The sequence below is a fragment of the Xiphophorus maculatus genome, chromosome 2, assembly GCF_002775205.1.
Source record: "Xiphophorus maculatus strain JP 163 A chromosome 2, X_maculatus-5.0-male, whole genome shotgun sequence".
Lineage (NCBI taxonomy): Eukaryota > Metazoa > Chordata > Actinopteri > Cyprinodontiformes > Poeciliidae > Xiphophorus > Xiphophorus maculatus.
In genome coordinates this window covers 21,367,518-21,388,302 of record NC_036444.1, presented here as the reverse complement: position 1 = coordinate 21,388,302, position 20,785 = coordinate 21,367,518, and the positions used below count along the sequence as shown (strand labels likewise).

General features: G+C 38.5%; 1 protein-coding gene across 3 annotated transcripts in view; it reads right to left on the bottom strand.

Annotated features, from left to right (window-relative positions):
* The window catches only part of LOC102237329 (contactin-1a-like), a 70,900-nt gene that overhangs the window by 33,352 nt on the left and 16,763 nt on the right, over positions 1 to 20,785 (bottom strand). For 2 of the 3 annotated variants that reach the window (XM_023352718.1, XM_023352731.1), the window contains exon 3: positions 200 to 328. In XM_023352718.1, coding sequence (XP_023208486.1) covers positions 200 to 248 — 49 coding nt within the window. In that variant the 5' untranslated portion in view covers positions 249 to 328. Of the gene's footprint in view, positions 1 to 199; positions 329 to 16,440; positions 16,539 to 20,785 lie in introns of those variants that run through there. The other variant, XM_023352722.1, reaches the window with a different exon arrangement.

Sequence of the window (20,785 nt, the reverse complement as noted above, 5' to 3'; positions counted from 1 at the left end):
TTTAGGTAGCTCAATAACAGACAGAACGATGTGTTTATTGCCTATGATTTTAATTATGGCCAACAGCAAATAGAAACTTAGAATTCAATTTCCCAAAAAAAGCTTGATCATTATAGCACTTTGTTTTTTTGTTTTTTTTTACTTTTTCTGTGATTTTTTTTTTTTTGCTTTTCCCCTGAAACTTAATTTTGATAGAAACCTGCGAGCGAGAAGGCCAGAAGATGAAGGAGCAGGGCGAGGTGCAGCATGGTGTTGAAGCGAGAACCACCTGGTGGGGCCACAGCTAGAAACCTGGTGGATGAAACATGAGCAGGACCCCCTGGTTTTCCTAAATGAGATAAGAAAACAGAAGAAAGACTGTTTAGTCCTCTAATAAAGTCTCTGCAGAAGAACCTTTCATTAATAGCCTTTGCTGTTTTTTCTTGGGAAAAATCTATTGGGCTTTGAAAAGAAAAGAAATCTTACTAGCTAGCTGCTTAGTGAACGTTTTTTTGTTTGTTTGTTTGTTTGTTTTAACCAGTTCACCAATAAAGGCCAGGAGATATTCCACAAGAACAAATGTGTTCTCTTCCAGAGCTGCAGACATGCAGGACATTTCATACTTCCCAAGAACTCGAGTGTAGGATTCCTGGGAAGTCTTCATATGTCTCTCTCACCCACTTTCTTCCTTCAAACACCACACAAAACCCTACTGCCCAGAATATGTGTCAGGAACAAGCTGCAAGAACAGAATGATGTCATTTTGCTCTCGGACCCCCAGGAGAGAGAGAGAGAAAACTACATTTCTCTGTTCTTGCAGAGTCTGTATTACCCTTGAACTGTGTGATCTTCCTCTGCTCAAATTATAGGAAAGCATTCAGTGTCATTTATACAGGCTTTTGACGAGCCATGCTCCAGTTTTTCATAGCAAAAAAGAAAAGTATGAAGCTAAAAAAAGAATAGTGGATTTAATATTAGATCATTTATCCTTGCAGTAGGAACAGAATTTAAAAGCTGGGAGTTCCTGACTATGCTTACGCTACAGTTAGAAGACATTCAATGAACTGTATTTCCTTTACATTTATCATCCATCCATCCATCACTTGCCCACCATTGTGACAGGGGATGATATCAGGACCAAACAGCATCTTTCATCAAGCTTCAGCAGCCAATCTCTGTCTCTCGGCACACATTAGCACACACACGTCTCTGCTTCCTGTCGGCCTCAAAGGCACAGTCTCGTGATGGATTGACGTTTGATGACTGACTTTTGGCTAATTGGTTGAACATTCCCAGACTGGGCACAATTACATTTCCAAAGATGATAGCACAATCTCTCACTCACTCCCAGCAGCTCAGTTTGGAAACAAAACGCAGTTTCAGTTTGAGGTAGGCTTTAGCGTGTGACCAGTGCACAGGTTTCAGAGGGTCTCAGAAGTGCTACATTTTTCTGTGAAAGTCCTTTTATTGAAATGACATAAAAAAGTGCCTAGTGTACCAAAGGGTTTCTGGGCTTAGCACCACTTTCACTCAAACCATCTCTGCTGACTGCTGGACAGCTGACTGAAAGAAGCCTCCTACACTTTTCCTCACAAGAAAGACAAATCTGACAGATTTTCCTTTTCTTAATATATGGACAGCCATGATATTGAGCTAAAGTAAGACACTACGCACTAAGCATTTGAAAACAAAAACTAATATAGAGTACATTTATTTGTAATCTGCGGTACGTATCAAACTCTAAGCAACAATACATAGATGATTTAGGTAACATAATGAATATTTAATGTTATTTTAGCAACAATTCAACTAACGTTTACTTTAGTCTTTTAAATAAAACCACTTAAATCATGCCACAGCTAAGTCCAAAACTATTCATAACAAATCTAGGTTTTAATCATTTTTCAATTTTACTAATATTTGTTCTCTGTCTTAAAATGACAGTAAAGTTTTGGACTTATCTAGCCAGAGTCCTGACTTGAATCTTATAGAGAATCTGTGGAGAAAGTTAAAGAAAATGATTAGACCATAATCGTTTTCTTTAACTTTCTCCACAGATTCCATCTCCATCACCCTAATCATTAGGGTGATGGTAAGGAGACCTTCCAACCTCAAAGAAATGTGAAACATACATTGTCATACCAGTGGAAAATTACAAAAACCTGCTCAGCTATTCTAAGAAGAATGATTTGATTGCTGTGATGACAATGAAAACATTTTTCCGTGATTACTTAAAATGGTATGACTGATTTGACACGCCGTTTGTAATGTTTAAGTGAAAAGAGATAGAAAATTGTTTTTATATAACTGATTCACTTATTACATTGCATTATTATCTTTTTGGAGATTTCAATCTCATTTCCTATCAGAAACTTCTTGATTGAATAAAAATAATGTAAAATCTTAATCTGCCACGTCTGTGGCAGAATAATTTTGGGTCCGCTGCATGCATTTTTGTTTTCTGCCTTCATGCTAATATTCTAACACAGTGAAACTATTAGCTTTTTTTTTTTTATCAAATGTATATGGTGAGAATTGAATAGTTCACTGAAATGATAAAACAGAAGAGCAAGAAAATGAATAATAGTTGTTCATGGTGCATTAACAACATTAACTGTAAAACTGAATGCATTAGGGCAGACTGCTTGCTTTAAAAAAGCTCATTTCTGAAAGATATATAATTAAAGCTCAGATATAGATATTTAGACTGAAATAATAATCTCTACTGCTTCAGCAGCAGAGGTGCAAAAAGTACCTGGCAGACAGGCCAAAACTTTAAAGTCATATTCATGAACTTTTTTTTCAACCCAACATCCTCTTAACAAAATCTCAGGGGAAATTAACCAGAAAATGAAAGCCTGAGAGTCAACGCAGATGCGTTTTCCAAACCTTAACGACTCCATCTCGGCTTTCTCGTTTGCGGAGCGATTTCTGTCCGTGTCAGAAACCCCAATCTGAACATCTATTTTTCTCACCAGCCTGTTGTCAGACTCACATTTAGCTATTTTCTGGTTTCTGAGCGCTGAGCATCAGATCAGTAACGCCGCACCTGTCCATTCGTTCCCCCCGCTCATGCTGGATTGGCGACTTCTGATTGGAGTGTAATTGAACATGAGGCAAAAACTATTGATTCTCCATGAGCGCCTTTGAGGCGTCAGCTGGGAGAGATTTAGAGGTGTGACAGAAGGAGTGAGATCTCAGAGCTCTCAGGAAAAATAGAGTCATTTTGCCAACAATAGATTACAAGAAGGGGAGCACGTGTAATTGGCAGTTTGCATAACACCAGCAGCAGAACTGCAGCATAAGCTGCACACAGGCAGACACACCGTAACCCACACCACGGGTCCGCCATGCTGAACATAGAGTAACGGCTAAGCTGTACAGCTGTAAGACAGCCATACAGTGGGGATTTCATCTCTACGAGGGGCTGTATCTTAGCAACCAACCTTTCAAAAGCAGCAGTTTGGTGGCTGCAGGGGTGGGGGACGCTTTTGTAGCCAGCAATGATACTATGCAAAAATTCATTTTAATCTGAAGAAGAAAAAAATGCTATGGATGTAGAAAGACTGCCAAATGGTGAGCTGGTCATCTATTTAAAAATAGCCTCACTGTAGCTATTATTTCTGTCTCTCGTGAATCCTAAATGGCCCCACTCTAAAGAAATTATGGGCAAACAAAAGAAGCGCCATTAAAGTGTTGGAGCGTTGAAGGAATCAATCCCATCTATGCCATTAAGTATGGTCACTGGATTGATAAGTGATAACACATCAGGCCAGTAGATAGCATGTCTATACAATCAGTATTAATGCCGCCTTGCACTTCCTCTGTGCTTACTTAGTGGCCTGAATACCTGGGATGGAAATACTCCATCTATCACCAGGTATTACAGGCCCTGGACATGAAAGCCCCTCAACAAGGCCATTTCTTCTCTTCATAAATCATACCCATGATGACGGCAGAGCTATTACTGCTGTTAGCTTGATTTTAGCAAAGGTTTTGTCAGGCTATGTACCCTGAGCTTTACTTTGCCCCCTGAATTTTAATGTTCTTCTGTGTCCTTACGTCACTTTCAAAGCTCAGCCTCACTGCTCTGAAAGCTTTGTACGTGTTACCGACAGAAGAAGCCTTTGGGAGCTAATTTTACAATTTTACTGCAGTCTGAGGATCGATAGTGTCATTAGTGATTGTTTTATGACTACAAGTTTCCTAAAGGCCTTCCAGTGTTCATTCCGGTGGGAACAGCATAACTAAGTGGCTAGAAATGGGTTTTTTTAATCATTCTGAAATATAAGGGGTCTGGATTTTAAAATATTGCCAAAATGTCAATCTAACCACACCATCCCCCTTCCACTTCATCCACGTCACAAGGAGTCCAAAAAAAGTGACTTTTGTTGTGTTCTATTTCAAAATGAACAATATAAGAAGAAGCTTTAGTTTTGGGAGATAAAAAAAACATTATAAATTGTTGCTTTCCTCATGTCATGACTACAGGTGGCATTTGGAGACAAGACGGCAAATCAAGAACTTTAAATCCATGACAGATTAGATTTGGGGCTTCGTACTACGGAGGAAAACTCAATCCATCAATTCGTCTCTTTCTCCATCCTTCTATGACATTGGAGCCCCTGGTTTGAAGCAGAGACTCAGAGAGCAAAGATATAAAAGCATTGTTTTCACAACTATGCTTTTAGATGCATGAACAGAACAAAGGGCAGACATAAAGCCCATGTGCATTAAAACTTAGGATTATAATTTTAAATAAAGCTTGGGAAAAAAAGAAGCAAGAAGAGGTGGCCCATGTGTTGTAATAGACATTCGGTAATCAAGCAATTAAAATTCAGCAATTAAAAATTCTTACATTTTAAAAAATGCATGATTTAAAAGTCTCATTACTAAATGAAAAATACACTTTACTGATCGTGAGCATATTGGTATTTGATTAAACAATTTAATTATTTCCATGATGCTCTTTTGTGTCTGAATGCAAATAATTTCTTTAAAATACTTTCATCTTGCATCTGCACGTCAATAATCAAACCTTCCTATTTTCCCTCATCATTGCAGTCAGCTCCATGTCTTCGTGTTCAGCTTTGTGGCAGGCCCCAGGCTCTAATTTACTTATTGTGAGCATTATTGATCCTCTAATCTTTTTCTCAGAAAAAACACCGGACATGCATTTCCCTGGTTACCTACTTCCTCTGGTAACTAGGAAAGCAGGTAACTGGGACAACTGGTCAATGTGGAATTTCTTTTTAAACTGAATTAGCGCTACAAGCAGCATTATACAGAGCCATGCGTTACTGAAACAGGGAGGACATTGCAGACTATAGGGCCTGCTCATAAAATTACATTATTTATTTTTAGATTTCAGCCGACAATGTCATTAGACAAACATACTGGAAGCAAAGATAAAGAACAGCATTGACTGGGATGAAATTAAGATGAAACAGAGATATATTGAGTCTGACATGATCTGTTTGGAGAAACAGTGATTTCATCAATGTTAAAGAGAATGACAGCTTATTAGTTTCCAGTATATTCTCATTCAAAAATGTCAAAAACACTGAGAAATGTATTTTGTCCCATTGTTTTGCTAAATGAAGACAGAGGGAGAAACAAAACCCATTTCACCCAACATGACCTCATACACTTGATATGAGTACATATGTTCCAGAATGAGACACTAGCTGTGATGGATTCCTTACTGATGCTGAATCAATCCTATTTTCCCACAAATAATTAATTATTTATGGCAAAAACTATTGATCTTCAGCTTCAAAAAAGGCCACACTCAGCCTGCTAGTCACTTGAACTCCCTGCTCTGAAACATGCAGCCAAGATGATCTGTATCCAGGGGAAATAAGACTAAACACTCTACAGGAAGTAATGTTTATCTCCCAAAACACTGTGATTCAGTAAAGAACAGGATATGCACATCAGTTACCTTAGCCTATTGGACAGTGAACAAAGCATTGAAACCAGGACAGACACAACACTTGAAAAATAATCTGAGCTGCATAGACAGGAAATTGTTGAGCAGTTCAGAAAAAAAAGAAAATGACCTAAACTAACCAGCTATTTTTTTTCTTGCAGCAAAAACATATTTATGTACACATTTTATTACATTAGAGACCTTGCCTGTATGCATAACTAAAGGTACTTGTATGTTATTTAGATGCCATCAGAAATTAGGTTTGCCTTAAATGGCATTGTGTGTCCAAAAGATATCATATTAAAACATATAAAAATATGTATTTCAAGACGATAGGCGTGTGATTATCCTTACATACACAAAGTCAGATTTTTTTCCTTTAAAAGTTTCACATATCAGTTAAGATATTATTTGGTCTAAATCAGTCTATTGGAGCTTCCAACAGCATGATGCTCCCACTACCAGTTGTTAATGTGTGCATAGTGTGTTTAGGGACGATGTGAAGTTTATATGTATGCATAAAAGTTACATTTTGGTTGTATGTGATCCGAGTACCTTCTTCTAAGTTTGCTGTTGCTTCTAAAAGGCTTTTCTCTTTGCATTGTACCATGACGGTCAGGTTTGTAAAGCCCACAGCTAAACGTCCATCCTGAGCCGTGGATCTCTACAGCTCTTCCTTGTTCTTCATGATGGAGAAAGTCAGTTTAATTTTAAATAACGCACCTTCACACTGCAGTAACTTTAAGGTTTTAAGTTATATTATGATGAATAGTAACAGCATGGTGAGCATTAGTGATTTAAAATGTTCTTTTCCAGTTAAGAAAGCAGCAGGGATGGGAGTAAAAACATGCACTTCTGCAATACGTATTACAAACTGAAATATAGATTTTTGTTTTTCTTGCTCCCTGTAATTCATACACAAATCATGCTTGATACATGAGTTACTAAACTACATATGCAGCTGTAAGTACATACCTCTCTGATATTGCAGCACACAGGATATGATTACTAACACAGCCCCTGATTTGTTTCGATATGTTGAAGGATTTAGTAGCGCAACTGTCTCAACTAAAAGATATTACATCTACCGCAAATATTCCCCACTGCTTCAAAATCAATGTTATTCATGATGTAATCATTCTCAAAACCACCCAGTTATTGCTCAGTGGTTCGCCCATCTCCTCCTCCTCCTCCTACTTCCTTCTGCCTCATTTTCTCTGCATTTCACCTGCTAGAAGGAGCTACACTAAAATAAGCTATTTATCCAAACCCCTGCTGTTAACGCCATGCCCAGGGCCACAATGCTTCACTACCCTCAGCTGGTTTGAATATCAATGACCTCAGTCATTCAGTCCATGAACAGCAAAGCTGGGTCCTCTGCATGCATGTCATTAAGCTTTAAACCAGGCGGTGTCTGTAACCGAGCGTAAAAGCTTGATGCCAAGCACTCATTCTGAAAAATTGTTATTGCCGTAACCTTTTTCTTGGCAAGCAACAAGATAGCTAGGGAGCCACAATAAATCAACTTAGTGAAAAGATTACATCACATAATAATTGCACTTAACTCAGTTTATTTAGATGCTGATGCTCTGATTAGTAGAGGCTTCTACTAAAATGATTAGCAATAGCCCCATGAATTACCTTTCCATAAGTGGTAAAGAAATTAGCAGCTAACATGGCTAACTCAAAAGCAGGTAAATGGGTGGACCCAGACTGTGGCTGACAGCAGCAGCAGAAACTAGTCAGAACCAGTAGTTACTGGTAGTCTAGACTAATCACACTAAAACATTTATGCAAACTTATCAGCAATACACAGCAGGGAAGCTTTTGTATTGACCGGTTTTTTGCTCACATCGTTTTCCCAATTAATTCTACACCTGAATATAAGGAACATTAGCACTAATTAATGTAATGAAAACAAAGTTACACTTGAATTGGTTATATTTCTCTGATCTTTATTAGAAATACCTATATAATCTTATTAAAAATGATATAAAGTGAAAATATTTTTTCTTAATATTGGTGGGGAATGTTTTGTACTATGATAACTCCATGCTCTAATAAACTCCACAGTGGAAACGTAGTTAAACAGAAAATGTACCGATTCCAGCCACACATTTTTGGGGGGGTTTGCAAAAAAAAATTTAAAACATTGGTTTATCGCTACAGTGAAAATTCATTTTTTTTAAATTACAACAATAAACTCTGCAATAATTTATCTGTCTATGTCAATATCACTTGCTTTTTTTCTCTCCACTTTCTAAAACTAAGAAACAAAACAAGGACATCCAGCCTTAAAATTAAAGACAATTATTAAATCAGAAAATATGTCAGCTTTTCTAACTAAACAAACCGACAAGAGGGGTACACAATTCATCAAGTAAGAATATTTGAAATATTTCTTCAATTTTCAAATTCCCACATTCCCAAAAAGAGTACCGCACATAACTAAATGTGAGGTGATCTGAAAAGCTTTCATTTCATTTTGCAAACGCTACACAATTTCTCCTGCAGGTAATAATCATTTTTCACAGGAGAAACCCTTTTTATTCTATCACAGCGCAGAAAGGGAAGACTGATTTACACTTACCCACATGATCCTGCTCAGCAAAATGCACCACATGTGCGTCAAGCTATTTAAAGTGCGTCACATTAGGTATGATCTATTGTATCATAAAGGTCAAAGGTCTGGAAAAAAAAAACTTGCTCTCAATCAGGAGAAGAGGGCTCTGAGTAATGACATCCTTTCACATCTGGCTAATAAAGACTTTAAGGAAGATGTTTCCTCAGAAAAACCAATAACATGCTTTGAAACCTTTATGTCACGGTCCTCAATAACCATTACGGTAAACTCCCATAAATCAGTTATTACTAGACGACAGAGTTCAGCTCACTCTTAAAGGCAAAGCTGCACTGACGAAACAGGAAGCTGAAGGGATCCAATTAACGCAGCTAGATTTACACACACGCAAAAAAAAAAACAACAATCAATAACCACCGATTTTACACACAGTCAGGTTTTAGATAGATAGACAATCTACGTTATTTATGCACCACGCTTTGTTGGGTAGCAACAACGGTATGCATTTAATTGAAAGGTTTAATGGCTTTTCTCTTTATCCTCCTTACTAGATTAGAGTGTATAAGTCCTACATCACAGATTAACCAGACCAAATTTTCTAGTAATAAGACAAAAAATGTGTGTGTCACGACTTCACTTTGAAACATGAAGACTGTTATATTCATTAATGCAAACATGAACTATTTTGACCAACTAAATGTGAATAATAAGAGGTAAATATCAAGGTTATTATTGACCAATCGTATTAGTTTTAGCAGACTTTGTGTGCTGAATATGAAGGGGTCAATAAAGAGAAAGCCAGAATAAAAAAAAAGGAAATGGTTGTTTGTGTTTTTAAGGATGATACTATGAAATAGGATTTGTTATGGTCCTAATTTGCACCGTTTATTACTAATTGAGTCCAAAAACGTCCTGGAAAACAACAAATTCAATTTAGCTTATTCGCACTTTGTCACATTACAAACTCCAGTGAACTTGGTTGAAGCAGAGCCAAGACGCAAACAGCCACCTCGAAGGATGCATATTAGGAAGTTTAATAAAAAGAAGACTTCCAGGTCTTTTCTCAGCGTAAACAAGGAGCGTGGAGCATGAAACAGGAGAATCCAGCCAAGAAGAATGACAAATCAGGAGCCTAAATAATCAGGCAGGGGTGGAAAGTGACAAGTGTGATACAGCTATGGCAGGGAAGAAGCAGACAAAACTGAGGCAGAGAGACTAATTATTACAAAAGGAATCGAACTGGGACTCAAGGAATCAAGAATTCAAAATGGGAAGCCAATAGACAATAGTTTAAGAGAAAAAAACACAAATATACAAGAAACATAACACAAGAATAAGTTAAGAAACAAAATATAAAGGTACGAACTACTATGGCAACACCTTCAAAAACAATAATAAAAATAGGGACATTTGCACAATATTAGAAAAAAACTATGAAAGATAAGAAACCCTCCATAGAAATGATGACATACAAACAAAAATCAAAATCTAAACACACAAGAATTGTGACACAATATGTTTTTGATGGATTTTCTTGGCTGAGCAACAAGTGAACAATTGTGAAATGGAAATTAGCCAAAGTCTTTGATAGCTTTTTCAAATAAAAATCTGAAAATCACAAATTAATGTTCAGACCCCAGAGTCAATACTTTGTAGAACCAGATTGTAGGGTCATATTTAATCAATTATGCAGAGTTAATCAAAATAACAGCTTTTAATCAGGCATTAAGTGTGTTTTTTGCCATTCTAAATGTTTTCCTATTGGTCTGATGTAATATTCTAAATTCGTTAACTTTTGTTTCTGATTTAACAAATTGAACACATTTTGTTTGGTTTTTAAAAGCTTAAGATTTTTGTTTGATAACCAAACTTTGTTTAAAACCTCTCCAAAGCTTTATCCATGACCTGTCTGCTGTGTTCCTTGTGATTCTTCCAAAAAAAAGATTGAGGGTGTGAATAGTCCAGCAAGACTCTATGTATCATCAGAGTTTTTCTTCGTCATCACCAAACAGAGACTCTTGTGAGGTCCTGACCCAAAACAGCTAAAGTGAATTTGCATCGGCAAAGTCCCGGCGGTCTCGCGCAGATGGACGTGGAAACCATGCAAAGGCCCTTAGCGGCCCGTGTCCTCCATCCCCTCCAATACGCCGACCCTGCCAAGTGTCCTAAATACTCCTCTCTATTGTCTGCCTAAGAAAAAAAAGCCGTGCTGCTGGATGGGAGCAATCTCTCAAGGTGCAAAGCAGGAGGGAGGGACGATGGGAAAGGAAAAAGGCCAATTCCCTGAGCAGGACAGGGAGCCATGCAAATAGGACACCAGTAAGCGAGCCTCCCTGCAGTGAGAATGCCCCAGAGAGGGGTCGTCTCGCTGTGGCCGAGGTTTAATCTCTTAAGTCCTTCTGTCCTACTCATACACACACACACCCAGGGACACCCCCAACCAAATTGAAAACACAGGGGGCACATACACGGTTTCTCCACTCTCACCATCTCTCCCCTTCATCCTAGACTTAAGCCCATATTATCAGCTATATCGTCATCACCCTTATTTCTGCAAAGAGGGCTTATGTTGCATAAAAACCTTCTGTCCAGCAGAGTTCCTCCATTGATAAGAAGCATAATATGGTATCGTTGTACAAGAGTTGTTTAAGCAGGCTGAATTTCTCGCACTCTAAAATACAAAAGAATATTTAATGCAAGGGTATTAAAAAAATCATTCAGTTGTCTCTGAGCTTGCTTGAACTAAAATAGTAGAAGACATATTTATCCAAAATTAAGAAGCAATTCCCTTGAAATTAACAACCGTCAGATGTTACTTAGAATTTCACACGGATTGCCTTGTTATTGGCAATCCGTCAATAACAAGGGGTTATTGGAAGGGGTTGCTGTTTGGGCTTTTTTGCGTTTTTATGTTTTGCGCTGCTATATCAGTTTGCCTAAAACACATGTAGCTTTATTGTTCATTTCTGAGGAGGTATCTCACTCAGTGCATGGCTAAAGTCTGCTAAAGATGCTAAAGATTTGCTAAGGATTTTTGCCAAAGGAGGAATTTGCACAGAAAGCAATAAGTCAAACATTAGGTCTCATCCTCTCTATTATCATTAATTAATTTCTTAATTTATTTATTTCGAACATGATAGAAGTATAAAATCAGACACATGAACAAGGAATGCAAAAGACAAAAGATTTTTGCAACCACAATAATCTGAACATGTTCGAAAAGGAGTAGGAAGAAGTAAGAAATTTATGAACTCCTACCCCATAAACTCATGTAATATTTTCAGATGGACTCTCATTATTAAATTATAAATTAAAAAAATAGATTTATTAATTTTCAATTTTATCTGGGTTTACATATATCTAAATATATGCATCCATACCTCCATACCCACACACACTCATAAGTGTTGGCCTCAATTTACATATACTGTACACATTGGTGCTAACTCTCACCCATTTTTCTATATCTTGCAAAACTAACCTCCTTATATTTCCTTTTAAATTGTGTTAAATTTTGACTTTGTTTTAACTCCTCATTTAACTTGTTCCATAGTTTTACACCATGACTTGTGTGAGATATCTTGTCACCAATTGTCTTTCTTCCGGTTCAAATAGATAATTTGCGCACAAAACTAAACCGGACTGTTCATAAGCTGAACTTCCCTGAATATCAAAACGACCAGTTTTATATAAGTGTGCTGCTTTACATTCAGGTCTCTTCTCACTTGGCTGTCTCCTCCAAGTTTTTCCATCAGTATTTTCCTCAGACTGGGTCTGAATTGACGTCAGCTTTGGCCCATATCCAGGCTTGGAGAAAGGCTGCTGTTAAACTTACAGTAAACACTGCAGCTCCCTGAAAAGTTCGTCAAGTCGTGCAGCACTTTCTCCACATGCAAGAGGATGAGAACAGCGGAAAACAAGGAGGACGGCATGTGTAAAGCTTCTCAGCATGAGTTACCCAGGAGTAAACAGCAAAATATGATTTTATTCAGTTATTCCCAGGTGAAAGGTGTTTGGTTTTTTGGGGGGGGTGTTTACTGAGTCTATGGCAGGGAATCAGATGCAGGAGGCTTCCACTCTGTTTGGGAGCCTCTGGGCTGCAGAAACAAAGAAGATGCTGAATAGGTGCAGCACAGATTAAGGATGGGGGAAGTAAGTAAGATCTGGATGTATATTAAGACAGTGAAGTTCACAGCTCTTTTCTAATTGTCATTGCAACCATGGAAGACAGGAAACCTAACTGGCCTTGATACACCGATGACGCCTGATTACATCATGTAAAACCGACAGAATGTGAGAAGTTAATAACATTTTTAGGTGAGGATTTAGAGTCATTGGTCATTCACCACAAAGTGATTTCAAATAATATCAGCAGACATTAAGAGGTTACGGGAAGAGCATTTTTGTGAGGAAGTAAAGACTGGACTGATGCCAGGATGTACTCAATAAAAACAGCCGCCTCCAAATGTCCGCACTTAACCTTTGAGTCATTTAGGCTAATGGATGAGGTCAAGAGATTTGCAGTTGGTGCTCGGGAACAAATCTAATCTGATGGCTTCAACTTAGATCAAGCAGGCAGCAGAATTATGCAAAGAAGTAGAAAATTATCCCTTTTATCAGGCACTCTGCTGTTATTCATAGACTATGAGCTTCCTGGCTAATCAAAACCAAAGCAAAAGCTCAGGAAGCTAACAGCAAGTAGCGGGTCAAAGCGTGTAAGGATAGAGCATGAGAGAATAACTGGCTTTATTTTTCATTTTACTTCTTCCTGAGGTATTCAGGATTTCTGACTCAGCACAACTCCTCTAATCCTAAAGTAAAAACTTAGATCTCTTGTTTTAATTTGAAGTAAGAGCTGCAGTACAGTTACACTATGGTCAGTCTGACCTCTGTTTACATGTTTGTAATTGTAGGTGCGTCTTAATCAGCCGTATTTGATGAAAAGTAAAACAAAAACAAAAAACTGTTTTCCCAAAGAAAGAAAAGACGCTTCAGCTGAAGCTCCAACATATCAAAGCTGAAGATGTTTTTTGTTTTTTTATTAATTTAAAAACAGGTGTTTCAGTCAACTACTTCCTTTGGAAAGGCTGACAACCACTTAATGCAAAAGACATGTTTCTTGTGTCTTCATGTTTTTTAGTTCAATAGACTAATAGTATTCTAATTGTGACTGAGGAGTGAAATTAGGAATAGAATAGTAATTTAAAAATCAGTTTTCTTGAGGGTTTTTTTTTTTTTTCTGCTCATTATAATCGGCAGATGACTGATCATGCAGACAACTTTGCAAATTACTCCAAACTAATTCCACATAAGAAGCAGGAAGTAGCTCTGGTGATGCCGTCAGCGTCTCGTCTAATTTCTGATTTGTGCTGTTGCCTTCTCAAACCTGCCAAACTCACGGTTTCTGTTCGCTTTGATCATGCTTGATACGATTCTCCACATCAGCAGCATAATAAGGTGGCTGGATGCATAAAAAATGAGGAACATAAAAAGCACCCAGTGACTCATGTTTATGAGTAACACTTACAAAAACGGCTTCATTCCTCCTTCTTTTACCTTTCATTAATATTTACATCACTTTATATAAAAAACATGTTTTTCCTTTTGCTTTCTTTTGTTTTTCCAAATAAAAGTATATAAAGAAAAAACTTTCTTGAAATGCGTTGATTAAGAGAAGAGTAAATGGCTCTTGATAGTGTCGAGCCGATTGTTCCTTCAGCCTTTTATTACTGCTCAGTGAGTCAGCTGAAGAGAGCAGAGGCACAATGAGCCGAGGGTTTGACTTAAGAGAAGAGACCAAATTGCACCCAAGGCGCCCAAAAGAGCTCTTGTGTGCATATTCATGTGGGCTGTGCTGAGAGGTTTCGGTAAAAGCAGGCACCCTGAACGGCATTTAGCTCCCGTTGGGAGACTTGTTTTTAGAAAAGAGGTGCCAAAAGAAAAGATAACAGACAAAATTACAGGTAATTTTTCACCAATTTCACTAACTATTAGCAATGTGTGGCAACAAAATATTCAATATCAATCTAGATACTGCTGTTGCATACATTGTGAGGTGGGTTGGAGACGTGATGTCCAGCTGGAGGCCGAGTGTGGTTACAGCCACCCTGAAGGGCCACATAAAGGGGGAAGGGAGAGTACAAAGCCTTGTTCGTCTCCAACCTCTGCACAGCTGGCTGAACAACATGGCAAATGATTAGCGCAAAGACAGAAGTGTGGGGGGATGAAGGCTTTAAGGCTGGACATATCACGGTTTGTTGTATCATTCTTCAAAACGCATCACAATGCAAATCTGCTTCAATGATCAATGATGAGTGTTTAGAGTAATTAGATTTTAAGTCTCTGTGAAAACAGTGGAGTAGAAATGTTGCTGTGCCTAGACGAGTGTGAAATGATGCTCTCTCAAGAAAGGCATGGTGATTAAGTTGTTTGTTGGTCGTAAGAGAGGGACATCTCCATATTCCTCTCAGTCTCTCACAAATGCCGACTTCCTTCCATTCACAAGCGTCCCTGAGAAATCCGTTTAAAATGTTTCCCCGATTCCACTTACTCCAAATGTGTAATTATGCGGTCAAGTGAAAATAATTCAAGAAATCAATAGCCAAGTAGTTTCAGGTTTAGCAACTGTCATTAAACTTTTTACGAAAACAAAATAGTCCTGTGGTTGTGGAATATCGCTCTAATTACAGCTAAGCAGTTCTGAGAAAGCTCTTCCTGTTTTCCAAACAGTTAAGAGCATTAAACGCTCCTGAATCGTATGATGTATATTCATCGTTCTGATTCTGAAGTCCATGTTAATGGAAGGTCAGTAACAACTGACGCTTCAGAAAGTTGGCTGGGCGAGTTGCTGACATTAACAATCACGTTCACTTTGTCACAATACCACTGCTGGTAAGAGAGGCAGGTACATTCATCCATTCATATCACACTGGCTTCACCGTTAAACAGGCTGGAAGGCACGACTCTGCCTTGGCAAAGGAAGTTTGAAAATCTTTCATCCAACATGCACAAATCAGACATCTAAGTTATTGAAGCTTAGATATCAGCAACCCCCAATCATTTATTCCACTAGAAACATCATCTAAATAAACTTTAGTTGGTCAGCTGTACATTGCTTCATACAGAACACTTTCAGCCATCAGGCTTTATAGGTTTCCTTCATGAATGTTGGGTTCTTGCTCAGAAACCAGGATTATGTTCAGGACTTTGACTTGGCCGATCTCTAAAATTCAACTTCAATATATTTTTGTCTTTAGATTCTTCGCCTCTGTAAAATTGCTCTGTTTGAGTTTGTTTTGTTTTTTTCTGCTTCCTTTGTGTGTCTTAGGTAATGTGGTGAAAATGTCTTTCTCTAAAATGGATTTCAGTGATTCATAACTAAGGGTCTAAATGAGCTTTCAACCAGGCTAAAATCCCTGAATTTTTCAATCTCAAAGCTCAACCCAACACAAGAAAAAATAAATAAAATCGTGCCAAGACTTGAAGCAAGTTTTTGCAGGCTGACTCGAGATGAGTCATTTGATTACAGACACTGCGATACAATTTTGACATTTTCTGAGAGCGAACAATTTACACAGCTGCAGCTGGACACACATAATGCTTCAGTAGGTTTATCCTTCCTCCGAATGTGCAGCTCTGCAGTTTTAGGTAGGATGCTTCATTCTGGAACAGATAATGAGCTTCTCTCTCTGCAGAGGACAGAATCCCAGAGCCAGCAGGGCTGAGTGGAGCGAAACACACAAACATACACGCCGACAATAACCGCAGAACAGCAAACAAACTTCTCAACTTTCCCCTCAACTCTGGCTGCTCTCTGCACACACACACACACACACACACACACACACACACACACACACACACACACACACACACACACACACACACACACACACACACACACACACACACACACACACACACACACCAAACTAAAGCTGCTACAAACCTGAGGTGAACACGCCCACAAGCACCTGCAGTCTCCTTAGCGTTGTGTCGACGGCGTTCAGATCAGCTGCATTTCTCTCCACACGAGCGTGCCTGAGGATAAACTGTTAGCAGCCTCTGCCATGGCATCCTGCGCCCTTCTGTCACGTTTGCACATACGCGCACACACTAATGCAAGTTCATGTAAACACGGGGCTGTCAAATCACAGGGCTTCCCAGCTGTGACCTCACAAAACGCAGAAGAAACAGGAGGATGAAAGAAAGCATGGGAACAGCAAGAGGGGGAGGGGGCGACATATGAGTGTTTACAGAGACATGAAGAGTGATAATAAGATATTGACTTAAAGAGCAGCAGTGACCTGGGAGAACACAAAGATACTGACATGGGAATGAGCTGCACATAAAAAATAAAAATAAAAAAAACAAGTAAGGATGAAAGTTGTGTTTCCACAGCTGGAAATATTGGAGTATAAACTCTGCCAGAAAAAAACAAAAAGGATGAAGTTGAAATAGAAAAATGTGGCACATATCTGTCACTCGTTATATCCTTTACTTTTTCCGTTATCTCTCTTTATACTGATTTTCCATCCTTTCGTCCACAATGGATATTTTGGAAACGGTGTCATCTTGCCGAGGCATGTGCCCCCAGAGCCAGTATTGATTTCCGCACCAGAGGAGTCATCAAGGCATAGATAATGGGAGTTTGGAGTCTCTCTGGACTTTCTGCATCTTCTCCTTCCCCCCTCAGGAAGCTGGTCCATCTTTTTCTGTCATCTGCTGTCTGCCCTGTCCAACTGGTTGTTGATTTAGAGCTGAATGATGTCCAGAGGTTTATCTGCCAGCCATCGTGAAACGGTAAGCAACAAAAAGGGCTACAACAGCAGGTTGTGCGAGTAGTTTGGTTGCATATCAATGTCATTCAGAAGAGCATGGTATGATTTTAAAAATCACAAGTGAACAACACCCTTGTTTTGGATCAAACAACTCACTAAAGATCTCCGTACAGTCCCAGTCACATTTTGTAACCCGCAAACTTCAGAATATTTTATGAGGAAACTGGGTGACAGAACAACACAATGTAGTGTGAATAGTTTTTAGATTTGTAAGTAAAGTTCTGAAAATTGTGACAGGCATTTGTTTCCTTCCCACCTTTACTCTGATGCTCATAAATAAAATCCACAAACTCATTTAGCTTATCTACGAAGACCTCTGGAGATTGTAAATAAAAAAGCATCATGAAGATCAAGAACCATAATAGCACAGGGTGTCGCACAACTGCAAACCTGCCAAGAGATGCACAAAAACTGACACGCAAAACAAAACAAAACAAAAAAAATTCAGTAAAGCAGTCCAGAGGACAATGGCAGCTCTGGAGGAGCTGCAAAGATTCAGCTTGAGAGGATGAATCTTTCGACAGGACGAACATTGGTTGAGTGATTGATGATTTTGGAAATTTCACTCATTTTTCGCTATTTACGTTGCCATGGTAACTCTGATTCCCAATAAAATAATAGCATCCTTCTTGGGATCAAGCAGCACGTTTTGATACTTTTGTGGGCGGGCACGCAGCAATATGAGCCGCATTAACGGTAGTGGCAGAAAAATAAAGGGACATTCTACTGAGAGAACAACAGGTGCCCTCCATGCATCACTCTGGCAGGCCCCATAAAGTAGCATTTCAAAAAAGCAAAAGAAATCTTATGTTTTTTGAACAACAACAATATTTGTTGTTAATCTGTTGCTGAGAGATGAGCGCATTTTCTGGTACCCAAGTGCCACGAAGTAAACATCTGATTTTTACTTTTGCTAAATTTACCAGCTGTAAATTTCTTGTGTCTAAGCAGACAAGCAGTATTTCAGAATAGCTTATGGTTTGCAAACAATAATATTACCTGTTGTTAATTTGTTGTTAAGAAATTAGCGATTTGTTTTGTTATTTTACTGGTAACGAACTGCCACAAAGTATAAATCAGATTTTTACTTTTGTGTTGAATGTCTGTATTATAATGTATTTACCACCGACGACAAAAATTTAAAATCTGCCAAATTCACCAATTGTACAGTTCTTGTTAAGTAGTAGTAGTAAATAGTGTAAGATAAGTAGTATTTCAAAAGAGCAGAAGAAATCTTGTGTTTTTTGAACAATAACAATATTTGTTGTTAATCTGTTGCTAAGAGATGAACGCATTTTCTGGTAACCAAGTGCCACGAAATAAACACTTTTGCAAAAGTAAAAATCAGAAGGCAGTGCATTAACATTAGCACAAACATAGCTAATGTGTTATTTTCCCTAAAATAAGCTTTTTAGCTATTTTGTTTATATGTTTTGTTTATTTATTAGCCCACATGCTATTGAGTACATCGTAGTTTACTTTAGCATTGATGCTAATTTTTAGCATCGGAACGTTTGGTTCCAAACAAAGGGCACACTTTGGCAGGCCCTGTTTAAATTTCTTCATAAATTTTCTAGTTCCTGATATCATAGCGCCATAAATTCAGTTTTTGGTTGTGAACATGACAAGAATGTGCAAGAGCTAAAAGGCTTTGAAACCATGAAGCTCCTTCTGCTTGGTTTAGTCTGCAACAGTCTGACTCATGTCTCGTCTCCAGATGCCACATTTAGGCTAATTTAAAAAGCTAGCCACCCTTTGCTCTGACCTCCTTTGACCTGTTCCTTTACTTATAGGTCAGACCGGCCTTACAATGACTGATATAAGTCGTGCTCATAATGATGTACTTTTTAGGACAGGTCAACAATTGATTTTCCCCTTCAGGGTTATAGCACATCACAATGCTCAGCACAATAGAGATGAACCCGGAATGCGAGTTGGAATCTGCTGCTCACTTAAAGCGGCACCTTTAATAGAGTTAGCAGCTATTAAAGGACGGGTCAGTAGGTTGTTTTGCGGCGCTTGCAGAGATGTTGCATCCTGAAAGACGTGGGAGAGCATTGTTAAATGGGACAAATTTCATGCTCGCTGAACAAAACGGAATGTAAAGAGGGAAACTTGATGCGGAGAGACAAGATGAAATATGTCTGGAAACGAAAACTTCAAGTTATTATGATTTTTTTTTTTAAATCATAACATAAAGGCAAATAGCTTAAATTTCTTCTTTACAAGAACTGTATGCAATATGTTTCAAAATTCATTTACATCAAAAAGAATAAACTCTGCACAGGCATTCTTATAGGATATAGATGACATGATTAACTCAATTAATGAGATTTTGTTGCACATTTTCTTTGTTGTTGAGCAAGAGATAAACATTTTTTTATCTTTGCAGGTTGCATCTATATCCTCAGCTTTATGCAGTATTCATGAGAATTGATCACCAATATGGCTGCATTCCCGATGGCAACTGCCACATTTCTGATACAACAGAGTTCACACACGCACACACACACCCCGCTCTGAAATGAAACAACGGAAACCCGGAGCAAGTGCAACATAATAAATGTTTCCATGTCTCGTGGCAATCTAGAGCCCAGAGACCCAGCGTTTTTTTTTCTTTGTGGAGTGGAAAAAAATAGCTCTGACAGTTCGTTTCCAAACAAGGTCACACAACGTGACCCAGGACTCGTGTTTTCGTTACTATGTGCTTAGACAATTTGACATTTTTCCTTTCTTTCTTTTCGCTCCGGTGTATTTCAGTACCTTAATATCTCCTCTCAACAACTAACAGGAAGGAGAACTGCAGAGTGATAATTATTTCCGAGAAATAAAGCTTTGTGTCAGAAAATGCTGCCTTTTGCCAGCTGCCTGAACGCAGCGTTCTTTTCCTCTTCACAGGCAACATCTCAGCGTTGGGCTGCGCTGTCTTCATTATCCGCTCAGAGGACTGTTTGAACAGACTGCAGGCGCCGTTTGAGCAGACGAGTCTTTAACAGGGACATTTACCAGCCTTACGTGTGTGTGAGTAACACCTTTATTCTGTACATCCCCCTGATGCGGTTTGACACACAAACAAACAGTCCAGCTTTTTTTCTTCTTCCCATTGAAAGCCAGCAAATCAGGGAAAGGGAAGCTGTGTGGGCGGATGTAGCAGAATGAGACAGAATGAAAGATATGAAAGAGAAACCTGCTGAAAGCGAAGCGCAGAAGTACTTTTGCCCCTTTTTTGTCACCTTACACAAACATCAATGTGTCTCAATGGAATTTTATAAAATCCCCAAACTAAGCAATACAGAAATATGAAACTAAACAAAAACAAGTGTAGTGTGCATTTGTATTTAAACTCCCTGGTTCAATGTGTTACTAGCGTAAATGCCTCCACCACACTTACACATCCAGACACTGAAATTTCGGCTCTTTCTTCTTGGTAAATAACTCAAAAGCAGTCGACCT